The 16,519-nt window shown below is 38.8% G+C and overlaps 1 protein-coding gene across 1 annotated transcript in view; it reads right to left on the bottom strand.

Annotated features, from left to right (window-relative positions):
- The window catches only part of LOC309697527 (uncharacterized protein), a 125,953-nt gene that overhangs the window by 49,521 nt on the left and 59,913 nt on the right, over positions 1-16,519 (bottom strand). The window contains exons 41-48 of the mRNA XM_082519495.1: positions 16,308-16,475; positions 15,906-16,171; positions 15,760-15,812; positions 14,039-14,160; positions 13,730-13,942; positions 10,743-10,946; positions 10,427-10,558; positions 10,267-10,308 (exon numbers count right to left, since the gene is read on the bottom strand). Coding sequence (XP_082375621.1) covers positions 10,267-10,308; positions 10,427-10,558; positions 10,743-10,946; positions 13,730-13,942; positions 14,039-14,160; positions 15,760-15,812; positions 15,906-16,171; positions 16,308-16,475 — 1,200 coding nt within the window. The remainder of the gene's footprint in view (positions 1-10,266; positions 10,309-10,426; positions 10,559-10,742; positions 10,947-13,729; positions 13,943-14,038; positions 14,161-15,759; positions 15,813-15,905; positions 16,172-16,307; positions 16,476-16,519) is intronic.

Below are 16,519 nucleotides of genomic sequence, written 5' to 3'. Positions count from 1 at the left end.
TTACCCCTTCTGCCTCAGTGCTATTTACAAACGAACACTACAATACTATATACCAAAGCTAGTTATGCTCAGAAGACACACAGATGCGTGCACACACACACACACACACACACACACACACACACACACACACACACAGGGTTAAACACTAAAGGGTTTGCTGCCAGTTGCTGCAAGAGTAATGACTAGTGATGTGCGAATCAGGAACGAATCGTTCAATACTCGAGAATCACTTTACTGACTCATGAATCATTATTCACAAGCCCAACTGACTCATTCACTGACTCATCCCTGTTACTGTTAGCAAACTAATTTCATTAGTAGAAATATGTCTAGCTTAAAATTATGTTTATTAAATTTTTTGCACTCTCTGGGCAACTGACTCAGTGACTCAAATAACACGATTCATTTTGGTGAGTGACTCATTCAAGCTTGATTCAGCAAAAAGAATAGAATTTACCATCACTAGTAATGACTGATGCTGGAGGAAGTTTTTTCAATGGCCAATGAGCAGCGACCAGGAGACCAGGGACCAGCAGAGTCTTAAAAGAGAGAACACAAGCAGAAATAATTTACAGACATAATGAGACACTCCTCTATGATTAAATATGGCTAGGGTCATATTTGGGATATTTGGGAGTCCTGTAACTCTTTGTCTGCAAAATATGGTATATATCGGTCAATGTCATACAAGTTATTTTGTAAAAGTAATCTATACTGTGAAAACTAACCTGAAGCTAGAAAGCCTGAGACATAGAGGGAATGACACACCGGAGAGACGCCAAAGTAATGCAGACGAACCGACAAGGAATAAAGGGAACCACAGACTATATATACCCACATGACGAAATGGCAGACAGGCAGGGAACACAGCTGACGCTAATCAGACGAGACTGGGAGGAAGCAAAACAGAAAACATGAACATAGAAGCAAAAACACTAGACACAACACAAGGCATGCCTGGGTCGTTGACCCAAGGTTTTTGAGTTTATTATTTATTATTTCCAGTCTTTGGTTTCTTTGAGTTCTGTCTTATGGTTTATGTCTCCGTCTTCTCTAGTTGCTCTGTCTCCCCTGTCAGCTGTATCCCCTTGTCTCTGTGTATCCTTAGTTGTTATATCCCCGTGTCCAGTCAGTGTCTGTGTCTGCCCTGTTCCCACGTCTCTGTTCCCTCTGTTGTAGTGCCTGCATGTGAGTCTGTGTCTTTTGTTCAGTCTGTGTTATGTTTCCTGTTTTACTTTGAAAGTCCATGTCTGATGTTAATGTGTTTGGTTTTGCTTCCCCTTGTCTCGTTAGGTCTGATTTGCCCCAGCTGTGTTTCCCTCCTGTTACCCATTCCCTGATTGCTCCCTCTGTGTATTTGAGCCCTGTGTTTTTTTGTGTCCGTTTACCGATCTACCGTTTACCTAGCTGTGTGTTCTCTCAGTCCTCCGGTTTAAGTTTATTTTGATTTTTTCCAGTTATGTTATATTTTGAGTTTTACATTAAAGCTGTTTTGAGTTCATGACTGTCTACGGAGTCTGCACCTTGGGTCCTATTCCTGTCTGCACACAGCCACTCATAACACATAGAGCACTAAAACACTGGATATTAATAAACACAAAACATGGCCAGATACTCCAGACCGTGGCAAATAGAGGAGACACAGAAAAGAGGTCCAGCATTTACGTTACTGACTGTTTTAAACTGACAGCACGAGGAGTTCTTCATTAAAGTGGACTACCAATTTAATGAAGAACCAGACCAGAAGGACCCAAGGTCCTGCCGCAATTTTTGCTGTAAGTTAAATGTGCTTGTAAGCTAAACTGTAACTAACATCCTTCAATCAATCAATCAATCAAAATGTATTTATACAGCACATATTAAAACAACAGTGTTGACCATAGTGCTTCACAGTCAATCCTTAGCTAGCTATCTAAGATGAGGACTCAGCTGTGGGGAAACTCGTTTTGTGAAGTTCGTTTAACTAATCTGTGGAGGTGAATCAATTTATCCAGACTAAAGAAATCAGGAGAAATGCACCGGGCTGCTCAGTCACTAACTAACTACAGTTACCGTACTTTTATTACGAGTATTATGCTGTAAGAGCAACAGGCTAGACACCCCTTCAGCTCTTGTGCATAAGTAATTATTAAATATGTACAAACAGCAGCATTTTCTATATCTCTTGCCACATCTGTAACGACAGTAACACCAACTTAAATAAAAGTTTTCAATTTAGTAACCCCTTATTAATCAATATTAAAATAACACAGCCCAATATTTATTCACTGAAACCAACTACTGCCACTTGGCAGGTACGCAAAAATGTATGTTTAATTTATAGCACTGACTCTGTACAATTGTCTTTTTTACTGAGTTTGTTTCATGTATTCAGATTTTTTTTAAAAAAACTGTCAGAATGATTTTTAATGCGGTATTGTTCAAAAAGTTGCATATGCAGTATTCTGTACAATCCTGTGAGAGTAATAATTTTAATAATATTTGTTGTCCAATACTTGGGCAGCAGCTCAAACAATGCTGATAATATCTCCATATGTTGTTGAATACCACCACGCAGGAGCAGACTGAACCAGGACTGAAACCCACTCCATCGTCTCAGCTTTGGAGATCTCCATTTAAAAAGCACCAACAACTCAAAAGTAAATATTATGTTGGAAACTTGCTAGTATATTGTGGGCGACCGTGGCTCAGGGGGTTGGGAATCGCATCTGTTGCCGGTTCGATCCCTGGGCTCTCTGTCCTGGTCGTTGTGTCCTTGGGCAAGACACTTTACCCTACTTGCCTACTGGTGTTGGCCAGAGGGGCCGATGGCGCGATATGGCAGCCTCGCTTCTGTCAGTCTGCCCCAGGGCAGCTGTGGCTACAACTGTAGCTTGCCTCCACCAGTGTATGAATGTGAGAGTGAATGAATAGTGGTATTGTAAAGCGCTTTGGGTGCCTAGAAAAGCGCTATATAAATCCAATCCATTATTATTATATTAGGCTTTTCTTTTTCTTAATAAATAGCTAATAAAATTTATATTTCACAGTTTGTGATTATTCTGTTCTCTTTGTGATTACAGGAGCTTTGTCACTATATAGCATTAACAGTAGTGGAACATTCAAGTGGAACAATAAGGCATTTGCATATTTTCTCCACTTGAAAAAATAAATCCGTTGAGCATCTTTCCTGGCCTTCAGAAAACAATTTTGATTGCTAAAGTACCGAATGGAACAGGCAAAAAAAAAAAATTACCAAAAAAAGTGTGTCAAATATTCACCACAGCATCAGGATCTGCAGCTACTGGGAGCATCGTGTGAGCGCGTGGCTCTCTTTGTGTTTTAGAGAATAACATGCAGGGGGTGTCCAAGTTCATGGGCTGCAGCCTCCTGAGGCTGCATTGGTAGGCCAATTACGTCACAGCGACGCAACGAAGGCTGTCCAAATTCGTAGCGTCCTCCGAATGCAGCCGACAAATGCGTCCTCCTTTTCCCCAAATTTGAAGGATGGGTCGGGTGTGTCCTACCATATTCCAGAATTCATAGCACAGCCCAGCCAAACTCCAGTTTCCAACAATGGTGGCCGCTACTCAGTTTTAATATTACTCTTTCTGGGTCACAAAATAAACTTTTAACATATTTCCAGGCGAGGTGTGGGTGTGTAAACTTCAAATATCTGCTCAGTTTATCAAGACATCACATATTTGCAAAAGTGCTCCAACGTTTTCGGAGACATCAGTCACCCACCAGCTCGATAGCTAGCCGGGGGGGTTCAATGGTGACTTGAGCCAGCGAGAATGGCAAACCTCCGGCACATCATTTTCAGGTCACCGCGGTCTTTCGCTACTCAGGTAGAACATGATATATATACTTAACTTACTTTATACTTTATTGATCCCCTTGAGGAAATTCCTCTCTGCATTTAACCCATTCACTCAGTGAAGGCAGAATGCTACAAGCATAGCTCTAAAGAATGTAGCATCATGGGCAGTGTAGTCCGTGTTGCAGGGAGAATGCACTGCCATACACGTTATGGGTCTGTGAGCGAGGAGGGAGAAAAAGGAGAGTGGAAAGGTACGAGTTGTCATCGAGGAAAAACGGGAGCTGGAAGCATGTAAATATAATAATAACCACTGCAGCCAAGAAGAGTGCCTGACGAGCCCAGTTGTAAGTAAGCTATTAAGACTCGACTGTACACCGTGTTCGTGTTTTCCTCCGAAAACAATAAGTTCCGTTGGAGCAGTCTTTCAACGCCTCTCTCTGTCTCTCGCAAGAAAAGTTGACCCACGCAACAAAGTAAAGCTATTTTTCGGCTACGAGCCGACAGGGACCCCGCCGTATTAGTCAGAGGTCCCTTTACTACAGTTCGGAGTCGCGGACCTTCAGTAATAGTAATAAATCACACAGCAATAGTACATTCACGTTGTTGTAAAAAGCATGATAATATATTAAGTAATCCAAAGTATTCAGAATACGTTACTCTCATTGAGTAACGTAACAGAATACGTTACAGAATACATTTTAGGAATGTATTTTGTATTCTGTAATGGAATACATTTTAAAAGTAACCTTCCCAACACTGGACACCTTCACAGGGACACCACCTGGCTTTGTTACCTACTCCTCCCCAGGAACTGACAGTGACTTCAACGTTGTGTTGCTCCATGTGTGTAGAAAACCCAAATATCACAAATGACATATAATTAAATGGAAACGACTGCTTTACTGTCAGTGTTGGGACTAACGCTTTATTAAGTAACACGTTACAGTAACTACGTTATTATTGTGGTAACGAGCACAGTAACTAGTTATTATGCCAAAATCAGGAACACATTAATCGTTACTGGGATTTAGATAGGGTCGTTATTCGTTACTTTGTGTGGTGGCTATCGCGGAGCTTCCACAGATTCAATAACATTAGCAAGTGTTGGAGGCCAGCAGGTGGATGAGGGAAAGGGGAGGAGGAGAGACCCGAGGCGGCCGCTGGTCCGAGTGTCAGGTGTTAAGGCATGGCAAAATTATGCAAGAATATACAACAATAAGTGCGCAAAAAAAATAAAAGCATATTTAATTTATTTTGAGAAGCCAGAAGAGAGTGACTATAACATGAAAGTGCTAGTTAGTATAACAATTTTTTGGTCAGGAAAGAAAAAAGGATTGGGTAAAAGTAAGATGTATGAGAAATTATTAAGAAATTATTATTATACAGCATAAAATATACAGAATTAAAAAAATACCAGCGATTGGTAAGAATTAATGATATTATTAAAGCTAAATTAATTATTTTCATGAGATTAATTTTGGGATCATGCACTATAATACATTCAGATGGAATTAAAACCGCAAGATTTAGAGACAGATTTCCTTCTACAACTAAGTGGTAGCCAAGCTTATAAAGTGGTTAACACCAAAACTTTCTTTAACAAAAGTTGTTTGATATTTAAAATTAGCTTATAATGACTACATGTAGAAAATGTTAAATATTTTTTTAGCAACCAAGATTCGCTGATGCACTGATGTTGCAAGTGCAATGTTTAACTCATGTTTACATCAGAAATCAAATCTGCTCACTCTTTAGAATAAGTAAACTTAACACTTTTCTTCTAAAACAGTTCAAACATACATTCATAATGTATTAGTAACTACAAATATGTACTATTTGACATGTGATAATCATACATTCAAATCAAAATCAAAGATGAATAAAAAATTTAAAACGTTATAATTATGATTCCAACATTTATCACGCCATTCAAAAACTAGTGTAGCAATCACATATTTATTTATTTTGGGTTTTTTTTGTTTTTTAAATCAAGCCAGATTCTTCTAGGATTCAATATTATGTAAGATATAAATAAAACCCATCAAAGTTGAATTTATTGCAAATAGGGAAAAAGGTGAGAGTGGGGCTGACTTCTTGTTGGTTATCTGAATCACCACAGATTTCTGCATAGATTACGTGTTGCTAGCTGAATGCACATCACTGGATGCACTGGAGGTCATGTTGTAGCCATCTAAAAAAAACCAAACAAACAAAAAAAAGCAAAACAATAATAGAACAGTTATTCTGTGTTGTATGAATTTAAAAAAAAAATACAACAGTAGGAACAGTACTACACCAGGAAGCTGTAGTTTCGGTGGCAGTTAAAATAATTGTATGAATAAAAATGTTTAAAAAATGACATTTTGTATCTGTTGATGCGCCACCCATCTAATTATTATTTTCCTGGTTGGACTGCCTGATCAAAGTACAAGCACACCTAAAAACACACAGTTTTCACTTCATTTTTATATGGAACCTTAATTGATTAATTTCCTTGATGGTTCTTTACCTCTTCCACGTCTCCAGTTCCTTAGAAATCGAAGTCCACTTGATGTTGAATTTCCAGCACTTGTGCTCTAAAAAAAACAAAATAAAAATAAATCATACAATATTAACAAGAAGCAAATTATCGGTGATTCATAAGAAAGGAAAAAAACAAGGAACATGAAGCCCATGACTAGGAAACCTGTTCTTACCCCTGTCCTACTTCTGGAGGATTGTGACCATGATGCTATTGCTGACCGCACCTGATAAATGAAATGTCAAATGTTAGATTACTAAAATGGAAGTCACATAAATTTGTTCTTAAAATTTAATTTATTCATGTGGCCAAGCCAAACACTACAAGCAAACCATCTTGTATTTTTGCACTTCTGTGAAGATGTTCATTGTGCTGTTTTGTGTGCTTGTATGGAATGCGACCACATACACGTAACTGTTAGTTATTGAAGTGTGGGCCTGTCTCCTACTTTCATGCTCAAGTCTGAGTAGTCATTTGAATGGACTTACAGAGAAACCAAGAAGTCTCAAGAAATGTAAAGGCGGAAGTTTGACTTGACAAAGGACGATTTTAGTGTAATATTATTACAATTTATAGTCTTTTGTCAGTAAAGATCAGGAGACAAATACTACATTTCTTTCCAGTACACACTTGGTTGTTAAACCAAATTGATATCATTTACCTTTAATTTTTAAGTAATTCAGGAATAATCATATATTCATTCGTAAACATCATTCATATATAAATTATTATTTTTCCTTGAAATAACCTGCACTAAAATTGAGCTGTACGTACCTTTCCGTCCAGCAGTGTTCCAAATACCAAAATAAAGAAACCCTTTTTAAAAACAGAGTAACATGAGTTATCAAGGATTTAGTGATTAAAGATGCTACTATCATGGTATACAGATAGGGGAAAAATGAATTTGTACCTGTAGCGAATTGAAGAATGCAAATGCAATATGGATTCCTTCATTTCTTGGATCAGCCATAATTCCAGCTCCCAAACCCCAAGTTATGCCAAAAAATGGTGTGAGCACAGCCAAGCTTTTGGCAATAACCACTAAGACGTGCTTTTCCTCTGCTTGTGCAGCAGTTGTTCCAACCCTTCTCCTTATGATTTTGTACAAAACCACAACCAGGATAATGAGGTTTATCACCACTATTAAAAGTGCAGGAATCACAAATGCCAGCAGAGCTTTGGACTTATCCCAGTTGAGCCAGCATATGGTATTTTCTCGAATGTATCCGTTGTCAGGTGCAGTTGCAGCTATAGTTACTGTTGCAATGATGAGAGGAGCTCCGTAGCCTAGAAAAAATCCAATGGCCAGCATAGATGCTTTAGACAAACCCCCACCAAAAACATTAGTTGTACGGTAGAGCAGCAGCATAGCTGAGGCCAGCATCCAGAAGAACAGGGCTAGGTAGAAAAAATGGATAAAAAAGGTAGCTGCAGTGCATGCTGGGGGGTTTTTAACTTCTGCATCTGAAATGGCCGCTCCAATTATAAACCAAATGTTTGCAATCAGGAGGGAAACGGCGATGTTAACAATGGCAACATGACGCAAGTAAGAGGTTTCATTCTTTCTTATTTTTCTCCAAATGAGGCCTTCAATGATGAGACATATGACCAAGGATCCCATCGAAATGCCAACTCCAATGTAGGTTATAATGTCCAAATAGAGTTTCTTCGGACTGTTCGGTGACATGAGGATGGAGAATGAGGTCAGGTGGTTGCAGTTGCAGGTGACAGTTTCTGTTTCATTTATGTTTAACACTAACTTGCAGCCCTTGCCGTCCCATCCTCCCAGACCATCAAAGAGGCTGAAGTTCCAGAAGACACATTCAGGGTTTCCCAGTGTACCATTTAAAATATCATATGTGAAAGAGATATTATTGATTTGGCCAGTGGACTGAACAAGTACAACCCTGCCGTTTATGGACTTGAGCGATGAATTGGCCTCATCTCTTGCAGGTAGTACGTTATCTAAGGAGTTAAATACTATCATAGTGATTGTTTTGTTATCTCCATTAGACTCTGGTATTTGTATTGTCACTGAAGAATTAAATTCAGCATTGAAAGTGTCTGTGAATGTAGTTCTGTTTAACTGAATAAAGCCTGTCATAATGTCAAAAGTTGCATTGACAAGACGAGATGTTATTATTTCAAGGGAGTCCAAAAATGATGAGCTAACACTTTTAACATCAGTGTTGTTTGAGATGCTTTTGGTGTCATTGTTATTGAGAATGTTCCATGTTTGCTTTGTTCCATTGATGGTGAGAACCCCTGCTGTTATCAAGACATTCTATAGTAAAGAGAAAAGAATGATTTTAGATTAAAAACATTAACTGTTCAGAATGTGAAAACGTCTGCAATCTAATCAACATACCTCCATTGAATCTCTGCTAATTGAGATATTGAGGGATGAAGATTTGTTGGCGACATTGCTGAGTATTCTCACAATAGCTTTAATGTTGGGAGGAGATGTAATCACTTCTTCAGTAAAATTGACAGTGACGTTCTTGAGCTCTTCCAAAAATACTGGCAATGTAGCGGCAGTCAAGAACTGTGAGATTTGAACAGAGGAAAGAACAATGTTACATGTTAACTCCACTTAATAATTTTATATATTCTACTTATTTTACTTTCTTCTAGTTTTCCTGCAGGTTTAAGCACAAGTGATGCACTTGCTTTAAAATCACATATGAGGCTTCTGATGCATTTTTCTCATTCCCTTTTTAAGGAGAACACTGGACCACACACACAGGACCACTGTGCATCAACAGTACAGATATTCATTCATTACATACAGCCAATATACTGATATATAATTATTATTACACATAATTATTTGCTAGTCTTGGTACCCGGGAATCAGTCTGCCAGGGCCTCTGCTCCCATTTGACGTGCGACACCCATTGCAGCTGACCCCCAATGGCACCTCCTACAGGACTGTGGGCCTACAGGAGGATGGGCCCATGTCCCTTTTGCAGGCTGTGTCTGGCACACTATGTGCAGAGGTGTCCAGTGACCATATGATTTTTCTATTTCATGGCTGAGTTTCTACTGTACCCAGTCTCTTCCACAAAGTGAGAAAGATCAAAGAATTGACTGTGGACTTTAGGAGGACCATGATATCACCACAACATAAATACCTCAGAGAGAACACTGACAATAAAGTGGAGTGGGTTAAAAACACAACTGCACTTTACAGGAAGGGCCAGAGTTTTCTCTATTTTCTGAGGCAGATGAGGTCTTTTAACATCTGTTGGATAATACTCTATGAATCTGTTGTGGGCAGTGCTTTCCTCTGTGATGTTGCATGGTGTACCCATTTTAGGTGGTGTTGGGGAGTATGGGGAGTAGGATGTTATCTAAGGTAAGTTCAATACAGGACAATACCTCCCACCAACTCCATCACAGTTGCCAAATTAGGGTTTGGCTCAGACCATTACTACATCTGACCTCTGTATATTTTATACATATGTACACACACACACACACACACACACACACACACACACACACACACACACACACACACTTAATGATGTGCATACATTATTATAGTTGTACATATATTTATTCTTATAATTCTTATAATTCTCATATTCCTATTCTTGTAATTCTCTTGTTTCTTGCATTTTGCACAAGACTGTTGCTTGAAGCTTGCACACAAGAATTTCACTCGCATGTGCTGTACCAGTGTACCAGTATATTGTGATGTGACAATAAAAGTAATTTGATTTGACTTGCATTGTGTTGCCTTAATTGAATCAATGATTCATTATCTGTTGTTGGAAACAACCAGAGAGCTAGGTTACCTGGGACTGGTCAAGCAGCTCCTGAACTGGCAACAGGATGCAGTTCTCTTCAACATCGCCAAATTTCCTATTTTCCTTACACACTGCAGTTATTTCTCCCACCTTGTTTGGTTCACAGGGCACTGCAGCTTTGTAACCTATATCTCCTTGGCCAAATGTGTCATCTGTACAGTAAGCACCTATGCAGAGAGAGAACAAATACATCATCAGTTTTAATATGTATTTTTCATTTTGTATGTATGAATGCATGTTCATGATCATACTTGTGAATATCTGAATGTATTAAGTAATACTCACTCTGTGAGGATAACTGTAGTGTTATTCTATTTGCATATGAAGGTTGGTTTTTTAACTGACAGATGACTGTCTTTTCCCCTTGTTGACAACCTTGAGGTGTAGGATAATTATAGGTAATGGAAGTACCAGTGCCTAAACAACAACAATAAAGGTAAGTTAAAAATATCCTAGAGAGTAGAACAATAGCAAGACCGAAAAGTTACAAAATAATATTAATTGCATTAAATATGCTTTTGTGAAAAATGCTGTGATATAAAATGTTTCTCAGTAACAGATTTGCCTTTTGTTGATTTTTGTGTTTTTGTGTCAGGCTTACCTGCTGCAGAAATGTCCCGAAACTGAACCTCATACCCATCATTCACACTGCACTCCAGAGCCACACTTCCTCCAGAACATTGCACATACTGTCTGATTGGTGAGACTGTGATTGTGGGTTTTGTTTTCAGACTGAATGATGTTGCAGATTTCTGACGAAAAAATGCTTTGTCATTTGTGCGCATCAGCCGACATTCATAAACTCCTGTAATTAAAAGTGAAAATTTCAAATTAAACCAACAAAAGAGGTATAAAATATTTGTAATAACAACAACAATAACATTTTTGGAATACTCCTGGTTTTCCGCCCTCATACACTGAAACTTTACTTTTTAGCAATCCAACCCTAATTTTTCTGGGAATAACCAACTGCGATTGTTTAAAAATATAGCTTAAATGCTTAAAAGCAGAACATATTACATTCTGTATTAAAATGAAAGGACTCTTTACAATGTATTGTGAGGGAAAAGAAACTGGACTGCACAGAACTAAAAAGTAGAATATCAGCTCATTAATAATAAAATAGTACAGTAAAAAAAAAACAACCTAATATTCTGTTTGGCCACAAATTGTCATAAACTGCACACCCGTTATAATGTGCTTGCAAACCCAAGAGGGGAAACTGTTTGTCTGCCCCCAACCAATGGCGGTACTCTTTTGCATCACTAAACTATTATTTGAGAAGTGAGCCATAGAAACTGGGAAAAACTGTATATCAGAATATTAGTGTACCTACAGTGGGGCAAAAAAGTATTTAGTCAGCCACCGATTGTGCAAGTTCCCCCACTTAAAATGATGACAGAGGTCAGTAATTTGCACCAGAGGTACACTTCAACTGTGAGAGACAGAATGTGAAAAAAAAATCCATGAATCCACATGGTAGGATTTGTAAAGAATTTATTCGTAAATCAGGGTGGAAAATAAGTATTTGGTCACCTCAAACATGGAAAATCTCTGGCTCTCACAGACCTGTAACGTCTTCTGTAAGAAGCTTTTCTGTCCCCCACTCGTTACCTGTATGAATGGCACCTGTTTGAACTCATCATCTGTATAAAAGACACCTGTCCACAGCCTCAAACAGTCAGACTCCAAACTCCGCCATGGCCAAGACCAAAGAGCTTTGGAAGGACACCAGGAAAAGTATTGTAGACCTGCACCAGACTGGGAAGAGTGAATCTACAATAGGCAAGCAGCTTGGTGTGAAAAAATCAACTGTGGGAGCAATCATCAGAAAATGGAAGACATATAAGACCACTGATAATCTCCCTCGATCTGGGGCTCCACGCAAGATCTCATCCCATGGGGTCAAAATGATCATGAGAACGGTGAGCAAAGATCCCAGAACCACACGGGGGGACCTGGTGAATGACCTGCAGAGAGCTGGGACCAAAGTAACAAAGGTCACCATCAGTAACACACTACAACAGCAGGGAATCAAATCCCGCAGTGCCAGACGTGTTCCGCTGCTGAAGCCAGTGCATGTCCAGGCCCGTCTGAAGTTTGCCAGAGAGCACATGGATGATACAGCAGAGGATTGGGAGAATGCCATGTGGTCAGATGAAACCAAAGTAGAACTTTTTGGTATAAACTCAACTCATCGTGTTTGGAGGAAGAAGAATACTGAGTTGCATCCCAAGAACACCATACCTACTGTGAAGCATGGGGGTGGAAACATCATGCTATGGGGCTGTTTTTCTGCCAAGGGGACAGGACGACTGATCCGTGTTAAGGACAGAATGAATGGGGCCATGTATCGTGAGATTTTGAGCCAAAACCTCCTTCCATCAGTGAAGGAGGTTCACTGATGGAAGATGAAACGAGGCTGGGTCTTCCAACATGACAATGATCCAAAACACACCGCCCGGGCAACAAAGGAGTGGCTCCGTAAGAAGCATTTGAAAGTCCTGGAGTGGCCTAGCCAGTCTCCAGACCTCAACCCCATAGAAAATCTGTGGCGGGAGTTGAAAGTCCGTGTTGCTCGGCGACAGCCCCAAAACATCACTGCTCTCGAGAAGATCTGCATGGAGGAATGGGCCAAAATACCAGCTACTGTGTGTGCAAACCTGGTAAAGACCTATAGTAAACGTTTGACCTCTGTTATTGCCAACAAAGGTTATGTTACAAAGTATTGAGTTGTATTTTTGTTATTGACCAAATACTTATTTTCCACCCTGATTTACGAATAAATTCTTTACAAATCCTACCATGTGGATTCATGTTTTTTTTTTTCACATTCTGTCTCTCACAGTTGAAGTGTACCTCTGGTGCAAATTACTGACCTCTGTCATCATTTTAGGTGGGGGAACTTGCACAATCGGTGGCTGACTAAATACTTTTTTGCCCCACTGTATAAATGTCACGTCCCTTTGTTTAGATGCTATTGTGGTCCTTAAATCACTGGTTAAAATGCATATACTGCTCACATGAAGTGTAACAGCTCAGCAAAGGAAAACATTTTTTTGGCTTTTGTACCATATTTCTTTTGTATGATCTGTGTTGTGGATTTTTTGGATGACATGTATACCTATACACTATATATCTATCTGCACTGAACATATATACTGTATACAGAGTCTTCCGCACCCTACATTTTGCTCTCATCAGAGTTTATTGCGGTGGTTCAGTAACATGGCAGAATTCTTCTGCACTGTATTTCTGTGAGAGACTTAGGCACAACCATTGGATACCTCTTCAATACATAAAATAATTGTAGTGGTATATTTACTACACTAAGACAGACTGCACTATAATTATTTTTGGGTGAAACTTTCGCTGCAATTTGTCTTTTATAAGCAGGTCAGACTGATTGATGCACTGACAATGCTTGCGTTGCACTGTAAGATGAATTTTACCCAGCCAATCAGAATTTTGCTGTTGCTCTGGCCTGAGTACTAAGAGAAAACTGTGATGCAGAACTTTAATTTAAATTTTAATTAAACAAATTCTATTAAAATGTATTCCTATTGAATGCAGCAACCCATTTCTTACCATCGTCAGCGCTAATAAACCTGGACACAGTTAAGGTTGATTTTCCATCCTTAAATGAAATTCTGTGTCCTCCATCTTCAGATATGAGCACCGTATTACGTCTCCACTCTGCTGCTGAGACAGTGCCAAAATCCCCTGGTGGAGGGCCACATGTTACAGTCACTGTTTCCTCATAAAATCCATCATTTGGCGAAAATGTCAGGGGACCCGAGGCTTTAAGGACAAAAATGTCGCACAATTATTAAACAACTATCTGTACCAACAGATATTCACAACATTTGAAAGCATAAATGTAAAAAACTACCTTACCCTCAAATATTACAGGATATAATTTTGCCAGGTTGTTAGATATTTTTAATTTTAGTGCCTGAAAGTCTGGTGTAATAGAAGAGGGACCACTGACTTGATATTGGGCAATGGTACTTCCACTCCTGCAACAGAGAACAGAATTCCTTTAAAAGAATGTAACCACAAAAGAGTTGCCAACTCTTAAGTTCTCACATGCTATGTGTTCACTCACACAGGCCAAACAAGTTTAATCTCAAATAACAAAAACATTAAATGCCTTTAGTTATGGGAAAAAAATAAAATAAAAATAAATTACAGTAAATTGCAAATAATTAACAATTATTTTTTTCTCTACTGGGTAAAGGCTAAATGTCAGACTATTTCCAGATTATATGTTTTTAGAATGAGTAGTAGAGACAGTTTTACTGCATGTTGAGTTTTCCCTCAGTCACATTAATTTACAACTTAACAGATGGAAATGTTTACAGTAATGTCTTAATTGTGATGAAAGTAATGAACAGAATCATTGACAAACTGCAGCTTTTGCAAAGTCCAGAACCCACCAGGAATGAATTTGACATCTTGCCGGCAATGCAAACCAACCATTTGTTTGTGAGGCCAGATATCTTGCAACAATGGGTCCATATTCATGAGCCACAATGGCCAACAATGGGCCACAGAACACCCTGAGGACTGCAGTTAAAGGCCTTCTCTAGGTCCTGAAATGTTGAACATATAAATTCCTCACTCGACCTGCGAGCAGTCTTTATCCTTCAAGCTCAGATCCTGGCAGCTTGAGGGCCATGCACAGGGGATCTTTGCTGTTGCTAGGACTGCGCACTTCTGGATATAGGTGTCAGATGTTTTTCCTGGGATCTGCTGGACCCTTTTCCCCATTTTAGGAATCACTGCCCCGGGTGCTGTGATTACCACTGGGACCCATGTTGCGTTTAGATTCCACAACATTCTTATTTAAAGTAAGGCTCCATTTTAAAACAAAAGAAAATAATAAAATTTGAAAATTTTGTCCTTCAAATTAAGTGGCTAACCTCAGAAAAATTAAATGAATTGGGAAAGAATTTAAATTTCCCCTTTTGTGTTTCACATCCTGACTAAACAGTCTCAACCAGTTTTGCAGATAATAAATCTCATCTTAAGTCTTAATAACTATAGAGTAGCAGGGGCTCACTTTCTCCCCCCTCTTTTAATCAACTTCCCTACTAACTAAGCTCTCGCTTTTGCTGCCAGGATTTTAAACCTGGGCACATTCTCATTTGCCTATTTCAAGCCTGGACCGATATTTAGTTTTGATTAAGTTCACTGTGCAGAAAACTCACATTTGTGTGTGGTGCCACACATGGTTAAGATGGATAGGGTGACTTTACTCATAATGGAGGAAGTTATCTCAGGGTGCATTTGGAATAAAAAATGGCAGTTTCTAAGGCCCCAGGTATGTAAAGGTTGTTCTACTTCTTTACTCTTTTGTGTACTTCTTTCTTCAATTCAATTCATTCAGTGCCTTCAACACATCAGTTGTTCTTGGAGGTTGGTAACTAATCTCATAGGGTGGGGATGATGATATTCCCCCCATAACACTTTTGCATAACGTTTTTGCAAAGTCCGTTTTTGTGAACGGACTTTGCAAAAACAAGTGGAATGTTTCAATAACCATACCATAAAAGGAGTGAAGAAAAAACCTTGTTAGGAATTGTGTAGTAATAAAAAAAGACACTGTGAGTTACCGGAATTTAATTAATTTTGCTTGTATTCCTTGATTCAGTCCTTCTTCTGTGATCTGTTTGAGACAGTGGCAAAAACAGGGAATAAATATTAGTAGAAGGAGAAAAAGAGAAAACTAAATAACAAAGAAAAAAAGGCAAAGACTTACGGTTTTGCTAACAGTTTTGTGAAAGTCATTGGTTTCTTGATTGTATTCTTCCTTGAATTCAACATCCATAGTTATTTCAAATGTCTGTGTCATTGGTGTAGTTGTTGTGGTTGTTGTTGTTGTGGTTGTTGTTGTTGTTGTTGTTGTGTTTGGCATTGTTGTTGTTGTTATGTTTGGCATTGTTGTTGTTGTTGGTGGTGTTGGCATTGTTGTAGTTGTCACTGATGGTAATGTAGTTGTATTTGGTGTTATACATGGATTGAAAGCTGTGGAGAATAAATTAAGATCCAAGAAAAAAGAAGGAAATTAACACCAGAGAATTCCAACAGAAATAAATGTATTAAAGATATATTTGAATACATCATATTCAGGTCACATAAAAATTATTTACTGAATTCTTACTTGAGATTGGTTCACAAATTTCTCCACCAGGAGGAAGCTTGTTGATGCACCCACAGGTTTCTGAGGTGACATTACTGCATGCACCATATTCGTCACACTTGTCACATGACCAAGCAAACTGGTCCTCACACTGACACTGCTGCCCTCCCGTAGAGACTGGAGAGCACCCTTTTCAAGACAGTTAAAAGAATGACAAAACAAAGCTCATTCAT

The sequence above is a fragment of the Aulonocara stuartgranti genome (assembly GCF_965226115.1).
Source record: "Aulonocara stuartgranti genome assembly, chromosome: 3".
In the NCBI taxonomy this organism is placed as follows: Eukaryota; Metazoa; Chordata; class Actinopteri; order Cichliformes; family Cichlidae; genus Aulonocara; species Aulonocara stuartgranti.
Note: the sequence above shows the minus strand (reverse complement) of the source record. Positions and strands in the feature narration are given on the sequence as shown.